The 9,970-nt window shown below is 61.9% G+C and overlaps 1 protein-coding gene across 2 annotated transcripts; it reads left to right on the forward strand.

Annotated features, from left to right (window-relative positions):
- The first annotated feature begins 10 nt into the window (after window positions 1-10).
- ZC3H12A (zinc finger CCCH-type containing 12A) lies at window positions 11-9,558 on the forward strand. 2 transcript variants are annotated; one of them, XM_067725531.1, is made up of 6 exons: window positions 11-128; window positions 984-1,459; window positions 5,803-5,942; window positions 6,909-7,143; window positions 7,640-7,746; window positions 7,940-9,558. In XM_067725531.1, exons 2-6 carry the CDS (start codon window positions 1,065-1,067, stop codon window positions 8,812-8,814), a joined length of 1,752 nt encoding a protein of 583 aa, XP_067581632.1. In that variant the 5' UTR covers window positions 11-128; window positions 984-1,064; the 3' UTR covers window positions 8,815-9,558. The 2 variants fall into 2 exon arrangements, with proteins under 2 accessions (XP_067581632.1, XP_067581633.1); XM_067725532.1 differs by lacking the exon at window positions 11-128 and adding an exon at window positions 190-423.
- Window positions 9,559-9,970: the final 412 nt, after the last annotated feature.

A 9,970-nucleotide genomic window follows, 5' to 3' on the forward strand; every position in this document is an offset into this window, starting at 1 on the left:
CCGCCCGCCCGGCTTCCGCGTCATGGTCCCGAGGGCCGCCCACCCGCCCCGTATAAAAGCGCCGCCGGCCTTGCCCACGGGACTCGGCCCCATGGAGATGCCGCCGGCCGCGGCTGGCGCACGGCAGGGTGAGGCGCGCGCGACGGGGATGGGGCGCGAGTGCGGGCTTAGGGGGAGGGCGGAGGAGCGGATGGGAAGGGCTTTGGCTGGGACTGACCTGAGCGGGAGGGACGTGGGGCCGGTCGGCTCCGGCCTCCCCTACCCCCAGGATCCTCCCAACTTAGTCCAAGTCGGAGGATCTTGGGGGTAGGGAGACCGAGGTCCGGAGGAGGAAGACAGCGCTCGCGAGGCTCTGGGCCGGGACACCCTAAGCGTCACCGAGCCCCGAGGCCAACCAGAGTTTCCCAGCAACTTTTCTCTCTGGTGGGTCACCCCGGAAACTTCCCCTCCCCCGATCCGGGAGTCCGGCCACGGGCCCCGCGCCTCCTGGCCTGGGCTCCGAGCACTGGGCAGGCGGGCGGGAGGAGGCGATGGCTTCAAGGGGGAAGCCCCCCCACAACGCAGTTCCAACCCAGTGGGTTTCCATCTGAGAGCCCCGCCCCGCAGCTGTCGGGGCGCGTCGAGGTCCTCGGAGGCCTCCCAAGACTTCTGGGTCCCCTGGGTTGGCGGGGGGCTGGGGTTGGGGTGGGAGGAGGGGTCAGACTGCCTAAGTTCAAGTCCTTGCGCCATCAGCTAACAGCTGGATGACCTAGAGCAAGTTCGTAACGTCTGTGGCTCAGTTTCCTCCTTTGTATTATGGGAATGATGCTCCCTAGCTGGGAAGGCTTTTGAGAGGATAACAGAGGCAACACGGAAGATGGCTTTGCATTTTGCATACTGCCACCAGTCCGTGTGGTCTCATCCTGTTGGATGGGGCGGGGTCAGGAGAGGGGTGAGAGAGAGAGAGCCATTCCGCATCCCTAACCCTCATGGTTGTCATACAGGAGCTGTGACAAGTGCCTTCCACCAGTCTGAGCTGTGAGTGGCTGGTGGAGAGAGAGGCCCACCCAGGAAGCCACCCCACCATGAGTCTGTGGGAGCTTGAAGACGGCCACAGCTGCCGAGGGACCCCCAGGCCGGCCCAGGAGTCCACGGCTGAGGAGGCAAGGACTGCAGAGCTGCAGATGAAGGTTGACTTCTTCCGGAAGCTGGGCTACTCATCTGCTGAGATCCACAGTGTCCTGCAGAAGCTGGGGGTCCAGGCAGACACCAACACTGTGCTGGGCGAGCTGGTGAAACATGGGTCAGCGGCCGAGCGGGAGCGCCAGGCATCGCCGGACCCTTGCCCTCAGCTGCCTCTGGTCCCCCGGGGCGGGGGCAACCCCAAGGCCCCCATCCTGGAGCCCTCTCCCCCCGACGAGGACAAGGAGGGCAGTGACCTGAGGCCTGTGGTCATCGATGGGAGCAACGTGGCCATGAGGTACATGTCACTTCTGTGGCCAAGACTGTGGCCGTGTGTCTCTGCACCTCTGGTAGAGAGGATTTCAGAAAGGAGTGTGACCTCTTCTCCAGATTGGTCTAGAGGAAGGGAAAGCCCTTTGTGGAGGCCCTACTGTGTGCCAGGAGGCTCCCTGAATCCTCATGGCTTCTTGGAAGTGGGTTTTAGGGATGTTTGAGGGAGCTCAAAGTGTTGCTCAGGGTCACACGACTGGTAAGTGCCGGAGCAAAGATTCGAACTCAGGTCCTTCTGTCTCCAGAGCTACCTTATGCTCTTCGAGAGGGACCAGACTGTGGACTCCAGCTTACTACATAGGAGCCTTCTTTCCTCCTCCATGAGATGGGGATAACCCACCCCCTCAAGTGGTGGTTGTGGGGAGTGAATGCACAGAACCTGGAGAGAAGTAAGGGCTCATTAATCAGTAGTAGTTGTTGTTATTGTTACTATTATTCAGAGTCTGGGACTGCTGAGGCCTTGTCCCAGACCTGGGCTCCCATGGAAGCGAGCCCAGCTACTGAGGCCTTTGCAGCTGTGACCAAGAGTAACCTTGAGGATCTGGCTCTACGTCAGGGGTGTGGGTGGGTAGCTTGATCCTTTGGCTCCAGGGGAGCAGTGACTTGGGTCACTTCTGCTGGAGCCACCTGTGCTGGCCTGGGCTCTGAGGGCTCCCCAGGGGCCAGAGCCAGGACTCAGCCCCATAACCATCCCACCTCTCCCCTACGCAGGCTCGGGGGGGGGGGTTGGGGGGGAGAGGGGAGGGGTGGCGGGAGGGCTGCCGCGGACCCCAGGGAGCCCAGACTTCCCTTCCATCCAGGCCCTGCCCTCTGGCCCTGCTTTCTCCCAGTCCTTTCAAGGCAGGCTGGTGAGTCAGGGTTGGGTGGATGGTTCACAAGGAAAGGTTCCTGTGGATGTGGATGGGGAGATCCCATACACAGGTGTGGAGTGGGAAGGGCTCCTCCCCTGGCTTCCCTGAGGTCTCTCAGGTGGGCTGCCTAAGGCCTCTAGGCCTTTGCCCCCTCTGCCCCTCCCACACCTGGCCCACCTGGCCCAGCTCAGCTGTCTGACTGGTCCTGGCCCAGCTCAGCAGGTGTGCAGGTGGCCCTCTTCCAGCCACTTTTGGGTCAGTCAGTCTTCCCATCTCTGAAATGGACGGAGCCTAGGTGGAAATTGAGGAAAGCTGGCATCCACAGGCCAGCGGCCGCTGGTCCCCGTGTGTGCTTTGAGAGTTAGGGGATCCCTTTCAGCAGTGTTTGGCTGGGATCAGTCAGTGGCTCCCTCCTCCAGGGGCTGGGCCAGGAGCGCCGAGCCCCGGGGGCAGCCATGTGCTGTGTGTGTTTGTGTCCCGGCAGAAGGAGGAGGGGCCTGGGCGGGAGGAGGGGCAGGTGATGCAGTGGGTGGCCAGAGGCCGAGCCGCAGGGGCTTTCTGAGCTGGGGCAGTAGCAGGAGGGGAATTCCAGCCTCAAACTTCCTGTCTCAGCTGCTGCAGGGTTCCTGCCCTCCTGCCCCCTCCCGCCCAGGGCTGGCGGGCCAGCCCCTGCCATATGCAAATCGTGGGGAAATTCACCTCTGTTTCCTTCTAAGGGAATTTTTCTCCACTAGCTGGGCCCGGCCCAGGCAGATCTTTTCACCTGGGTAGCCTGCCTTTTGGCCCTGCCCTGTGCCCTAGGGCGGGAGCTGCTGAGCTGGAGTCTCCTACGGAATCGCACATCTTACCGGAGTCTCGTTAGACAGGCTGAGGGGCCCTGACCTTCTGGGCCGACGGGACTGTGGTGTGGGATGGGAGGATGTCTGGTTTTCCCGTGCCAGCACAGCTTCCTCCACAGCAGCGAAGGGGGTCTAAAGTTAGCTGTAGAGAGGCACTCCTGGCTTGGGAGGGCAGGATCTGGGCTTGACTCAAGGGACTGGAACATGTGTTCTACTTCTCCCAAGACTAAGGCTCTGACCACCTGCTTAAGGGATATTCTGGGGTCTAGGGCGGCTGAGAGCAGACTTGTCCCCAGCCAGGGTTTCTGCTGCCCAGAAGCAGTACACTGTCCTGGAAGCCCCGGTGTCCCATGAAGTCCCAGGGCTTGCAGGTGCTGGCCTGGGATGGGGCATACGCAGGTACACACGTGTGTGTAGAAGGAGGCAGGTAAATGCATGTGCAGACTGCGTACCTGAGACGGGGATCCAAGGCAGAGATGATCCCATCCCCACATTTCTGGGGAGACAGAAGGCCTAGGGCAGGGGGAAGCACTGGGCATTGCGAAGACAGACCTGGGACCTGACCCATCCTGCCAGGTCAGAGAAGGCCTCTCAGAGGCAGTGACACCTCACCTGGGTCCTGACAGAGGAGAGGAGTTTGCCAGGTGCATGGTTTTCCCTGTTCCCAGCCTGCCCCACCCTCTGAACAGTTTGTTCACACTCAACTTTGGGAGCTTTTTTCTTTCCTAAATAAACCTCAGCTCTTCTGTTAGGGGCAATCCAGTACCCCCAGATGTGGGTTCAAGTTCTGCCTCTTACCAGTAGCCAGGGGACCTTCGACGAGTCTCAGAGCCTTGTAAGGATGAAGCAAGGAGGTGTGCCACGTACCTGGCCTCCAGCAGGTGCTTGGTACCCACCCATCCCCGCTCCGGGCCTGCTGTCAGGGTTGGCACTTGTCTCTGTACTGTCGTAGCATCAACACCCGTGGTGGCTATGAGCACAGCCTCTGGGTCTGCATTTCGGTTGGACCGCTGCTACTGTGTGATGCTGGCAACTGGTTGCCCTCTGTGGACCAGTTTCCACACCTGAATAAAAGGGCAAGTGGGACTTCCCTGGTGGTCCAGGGGTTAAGACTGTGCACCTCCTATGCAGGGGGCTCGGGTTCAATCCCTGGTCGGTCAACTAAGATCCTACATGACACGCAGCACAGCAAAAAAAAAAGTGGGGTGGGCCAGGGCCCTTTAATGATAGTACCCTCCTCAGAGACTTGCTGGTGATTCAGTATTGAGCATGGAGATCAGGGCCTGCCTCACAGCTCTCAGTAAATGTTAACTTTTATTATAAGCAGGCCGGCAGATGGCAGGGAGGCCCCACCTGGTGGGAATGAGCCCTGCCTTCCGGCTGGACTTTGCCTCACCTACAGTTTACAGAGACCTTCAGCCCTGGGAGCCCCCCGCCTCACTCCCAGACAGCCTCTGTGCCCGCCAGCTACCCTACCTCCCTTTCTACTTCTCTTGGGGCTCCAGCTATTACCGCCCCCAAGCCAGCCACAGGATGTGGTTGGCCATGGAGTTGCCTCTTTTGCATAACGCTTATTCTGTTTTATGTGCCAAATAATGAGAGTCTCAGTTGTTCGCTGAGGGGCAGGGACTGTCGGGGTGAGAGCCCCAGCTGACCCCTTCCAGGCCCCTAGCCTGGTCCTGGAGCCCTGCCATGACACCCAGTATTACCTGGGAGCCCCCTTCCATTCCCAGGAAGCCAGCTGGAACCTCCACTTTGTTGGACTGTCTTTGGCCTCAAGAAAACGGGAACGTTGTCACACTGACATGGGCCCTTCTTGAGGAGGCTGCAGACCACCCGGCCCATTTTTCAGACAGAGAGGCTGAGCCAGAGCAACCTCAGGGCTTGCGTCTGGGCCCAGCCGCATTTGGATGGGGTGAGGTCTGGTCCACGGCCCTGGGATGTCCCATTTCCCAGCTCTCCTGCTGGCAGAGTCCCCAGAGTCTTCCAGACCGTCTTTTTGCCTCGGGTCATGCCTTCTCCAAAAGGGCAAGAAGAGAACAGGGAGTCCAGGCGTTTTGGGGAATTGGCAGTCAGAGGAAAAGCAATTCCTTTCCCTTTCAGAACGGAAGGCCTCACAGCTGCCTCCTGCCCTGTGTCCCTCGCCCTCCTCAGTCCCAGCCCCTGCGGTTTGAGCAGGACTGAACTGTAATCCAACTTTAATCCGGAGCAATCTGGTTTCTCCTTCCCAGCACCCACCCCCAGCCCTGCCGAGCCGGCGAGGGAGGGGTGGTGACTCAGTCAGCCTGTGTGTATCTGTGTCCCCATGGTCCCAGTGCCTTTCCCCCACCCCCAGGTGTGTTGTAAGCGGCCTGACCCTTCCCCTTGTGGGAAGCGAGTGCTGCCAGATTCCTGGGCGTTTCCTCACTGTCAGGAGACGGAACCTCAGGGAAAGCCCCGGGTCTGGCCATCCCTGGCAGTGTGGGAACCAGCAGGGAATACAGGCCCTAGGCCCCCGGCCAGAAGGCAGGGGGCTGAGCCCAGCAGCTCCGCCGACCAGGGCAGGGGCTGGAGTGCAACCCACCTCCCTCCTGTGCGGATCTGGGAGCAGCAGGCCGACCCCGTCCTCTTCTCCTCCCCAGCCACGGGAACAAGGAGGTCTTCTCTTGTCGGGGTATCCTCCTGGCAGTGAACTGGTTTCTGGAGCGGGGCCACACAGACATCACAGTGTTTGTACCATCTTGGAGGAAGGAGCAGCCTCGGCCCGATGTGCCCATCACAGGTGAGTGGCACCTCTGAAGGGGCATGGTCTCCCTGCCCCAGGAGCCCCTGTTCTCAATAGAGACCCTTTGGGCGTGAGCAACAGCTTCTAGATCCCAAGCAGGGACCGGCATTCTTTTCCTGGCTTTTGCTGTCCTCAGCATCCCTGCTCTGAACAGCGGCCCTTGGAGATCACCTTGGGCAACCTCTGCCTCCGGGTCCTGGGCACCTCCCTCACCTAATGGTGGCGTGCTCTTGCCATGTCCCCAACGGCACAGGGGCGGCGTGGTGTGGCGGCTAAGCCCCTGGGCTCTGGAATCCTGGCTCAGTCCCTTCTGGCTCTGAGCCACTTGCCCCTCATCTGAGACGCGGGATGGGGTGAGGATCTGATACACTCGCAGGGTTGGTTGTGAGGATCACACGGGTTAATGCACGTAGGTGCTCAGAAGAGCACCTGGCACACACACAGCAAGCGCCAGCTGCCACCATTGCTCTTACATGAGCCCCAGCCTTCGGGAGGAGAGCCTGAGTTTATTTCCCTGGAAGTCTTGAGATGTGGGGGCAGGCTGGCTGGGGCCGCCCGTTCCAAGAGAAGCAGCCCCTTCTGGGTGGGTCCTTCTGTCCTGGTTGAGACACTCCTCTGACCCCAGCTCAAGCCGCGGCTCATTCCTAGATCCCTCGAGAACAGGCTGGGCGCGACCAGGCCTGGTGTCCAGGAGCGGGAAGGAGGCAGCCCAGCTCTACTGAGGAGCCTTCCCTGAGCAGGACCTGCCAGCCTGTTCTCCGGGGTCCTTGGTCTTTGGGCAGCAAACTAGGCGCCAGGCCCAGCGAGGGGCTGGGCCTCAGCAGTGGCCTCTGCAGAGCCTCTTCCTGTTCCCGCGACCCTGGAGTTGAGAGCCCTGTGTCCGGCAACCGGGGGTTCAGGGAGCCCTGCGAGCTGGCTCTGGGTCCAGGCTGGGCCCTGACCTGCGCCCCTGCTGCCTCCCAGACCAGCATATCCTGCGGGACCTGGAGAAGAAGAAGATCCTGGTGTTCACGCCGTCGAGGCGTGTGGGCGGCAAGCGCGTGGTCTGCTATGACGACCGCTTCATCGTGAAGCTGGCCTTCGAGTCCGATGGCATCGTGGTCTCTAATGACACTTACCGGGACCTCCAGGGCGAGCGGCAGGAGTGGAAGCGCTTCATCGAGGAGCGGCTGCTCATGTACTCCTTCGTCAACGACAAGTACGTTCCCGACAACTCCGGGAGGTGCCTGTGGGAGGGGTGGAGCTGGGGCAACTCTGCTGCAGGGCCGTGGCCTCGGGCCCAGGCAGCAGGCCCCACGTAGGAAGGGTCAGGCTGGGGCCAGACTGGGGCTTTCTAATCTGGGGGATGGAGAAGGGGCATGTGGCACAGGGTGGCCAGTGCTTCCAAGAGAGCATCTCCACTCGCCAGCACCGAAGCTCTGACCAGAGGCCAGCGGATGCAGCCTTAGATTCAGATGTTCGGCCTCTGTGAGCTCCCAGCAGGAGAGTCGCCCTAAAGGCGCCCATGGCTGCGGCCTTCTGGCCTGGGACCTCCTCCACTCCCTTGGGACAGTACCCCCGAGAGCCCAGGGATGTCCTGCTGGGCAGACACCAGTTTTAGGAGCTGCCCTCCTCTCCGTGCTATCGAGGCTTCCTGTCCTGCCCCCTTGTCGGCACTGGGAAGTCCCCCTTCATGTCTCGCACCTCCTCCACAGGTTCATGCCCCCTGATGACCCCTTGGGCCGTCACGGGCCGAGCCTGGACAACTTCCTGCGTAAGAAGCCACTCATGGCCGAGCACAGGAAGCAGCCGTGTCCCTATGGTAAGACCCCCAGCTCCACCCTCCAGGGCCCTGCTCACGCCATCCCCTTCCTCTCTTGCCTGAGTCAGGCTGCGTCCCACGTTCTTTCTCTCGGGGACCCCCAACCCCATGTTTCCTGTGCTACCCACTTCCGTCTCCCACCCCCTGGTTCTAGAGCCCCCCCGGCTGATAGCCCTCCTTAATTCTCTCCCAGGGAGGAAATGCACCTATGGGATCAAGTGCCGATTCTTCCACCCCGAGCGTCCAAGCCGGCCCCAGCGCTCTGTGGCTGACGAGCTCCGTGCCAACGCCCTCCTCTCGCCCCCCAGGCCGCCGAGCAAGGAGAAAAGTGGCCGGCGGCCTTCACCTTCCTCTCAGCCCGGCTCTCTGCCAACAGAGCACGAGCAGTGCAGCCCGGATGGGAAGAAGCTGGGGGCCCAGGCATCCCCGGGAACCCCCCGGAAAGGCCTGACACAGACCTTCAACCCAGCAGGCAGGAGCCTCCCACCTAGTGGGGGCAGTGGCAGCAGCTTTGGGCCCTCGGACTGGTTCCCGCAGACCCTGGACTCTCTCCCGTATACCTCCCAGGATTGCCTGGACTCGGGCATTGGCTCCCTGGAGAGCCAGATGTCAGAACTCTGGGGGATTCGAGGAGGCGGCCCTGCTGAGCCGGGCCCACCTCGGGGCCCTTATGCCGGCTACCGCCCCTATGGGGCCGAGCTCCCCACCACTCCGGCCTTCTCTGCCTTCGGCCGGGCCGTGGGTGCTGGCCACTTCAGCGTCCCTGCTGACTACGCACCCCCGCCAGCTGCCTTTCCACCTCGAGAGTACTGGTCTGAGCCGTACCAGCTGCCCCCAACCACCCCAGTCCTGCAGGAGCCCCGGGTGCCGGGCCCAGGGGCTGACAGGGGCCCCTGGGGCGGGGCGGGCAGCCTAGCCAAGGAGCGAGCCAGCGTGTACACCAAGCTGTGCGGCGTCTTCCCCCCGCACCTGGTGGAGGCTGTGATGGGGCGCTTCCCGCAGCTCCTGGACCCCCAGCAGCTGGCCGCCGAGATCCTCTCCTACAAGTCCCAGCACCACAGCGAGTAAGCCGGCCAGCCGCCCGGGCAGCACCTCCGGCCTCCGAGGGCTGCCGGGCTGGGCTTTGAGCCTTCGAGCAGCCCAGCCCCGGCCCCAGCCTGGAGGCTGCGCAGAGGGAGGATTCGAGTAGGGAAGAGAACCCACAAACCAAAGATACTGTAGGATTGGTTCTGGCACCTCTAGGCGTCCGCCAAGGGGTCAGGAGCGATCGCCCTGTTGATGCACATTGTGTCTGTAGTTCAAGGAGACGCTGCCGGTAACGGCTGTCAGTCCGTGGCTGAGGCCCAAACCCTCCTTCCTCTCAGAGGGCGGGGAGGGAGGCAGCGGGGAGCAGAGGCCTGGGCTGGGGGCCCTCTGCACGGCCCCCCACCTCCGCCCCGTCCCTGGGATGCCGGCCTTGGCCGGCTCGTTGGGCACCGTGTGCCCGCCCTCCGTGGGCCCTCCTCTAAGCCAATGAGGCCTCGTCCGTGCTCTAGCGGGCACGGGGCTTCATGTTAGTAAGCAAGATGCTTCTTAATAACCCACTTCCACTTCCGTCCCACTCTGTGCTCCTATCCCATCGCTCCTGCAGGGTCAAGGGCACTCTGCCCCACCCTCTCCTCCTCCCCCCTTCCTCTGTGTTCAGAGCCATCTCGCCCTTCCCCAGGGGGGGACATGTGTATGTGTGTGTACAGGTGTAAATGTTAAATATTTTAACTGGAAAGCCCTCGCCTCTCTTCACACATCAATAAAGTACAATCTGAGCCCCTCTAAGAGGTGATGGTCTTTGTTGCTTCCGGGTGGAGCCGGCTCCTGGGTGATCGAAGGTCACAGGTGGGCACCCCGGATCTTCCTCCACACCAGCTCCCTGACCCTTCTCTGGAAGGAGGGTTTTCTGAGTTCTACCGAGAGTGCTCTGTCCCTTGGGGTAGAGGAGTCCTTCCTGGGGCCTTGGGTCAGGCCTTGAGAGGAGGCGGCTGTGGACACACGGGCAGAGTGTCAGGAAGCAGAAGCGTGAAGCTTGGAGTCCTGAGGCTGCAGCGTGGGGAAGGGGTGCTGTTGCGGGAGAGTAGGGGGATGGATCAGGCTGGCCCCTCCGTCTGCCCCGTGAGCAGAGCTGAGCGTTCCAGGAGAGCTTGTAGAGTGGGCCTAAGGACTCAGCTCTGTCCCATCCTCCCAGATCTTA

The sequence above is a fragment of the Pseudorca crassidens genome, chromosome 2 (genome assembly GCF_039906515.1).
Source record: "Pseudorca crassidens isolate mPseCra1 chromosome 2, mPseCra1.hap1, whole genome shotgun sequence".
Lineage (NCBI taxonomy): Eukaryota > Metazoa > Chordata > Mammalia > Artiodactyla > Delphinidae > Pseudorca > Pseudorca crassidens.

What these genes read in the sequence shown, in the direction of transcription:
- ZC3H12A (XM_067725531.1), top strand. Translation starts at nt 1,065, where the DNA reads ATGAGTCTGTGGGAGCTTGAAGACGGCCACAGCTGCCGAGGGACCCCC. An exon ending in TACTCCTTCGTCAACGACAA is followed by an intron (nt 7,144 to 7,639) that starts GTACGTTCCCGA and finishes CCTCCTCCACAG; the next exon opens with GTTCATGCCCCCTGATGACC. An exon ending in GAAGCAGCCGTGTCCCTATG is followed by an intron (nt 7,747 to 7,939) that starts GTAAGACCCCCA and finishes ATTCTCTCCCAG; the next exon opens with GGAGGAAATGCACCTATGGG.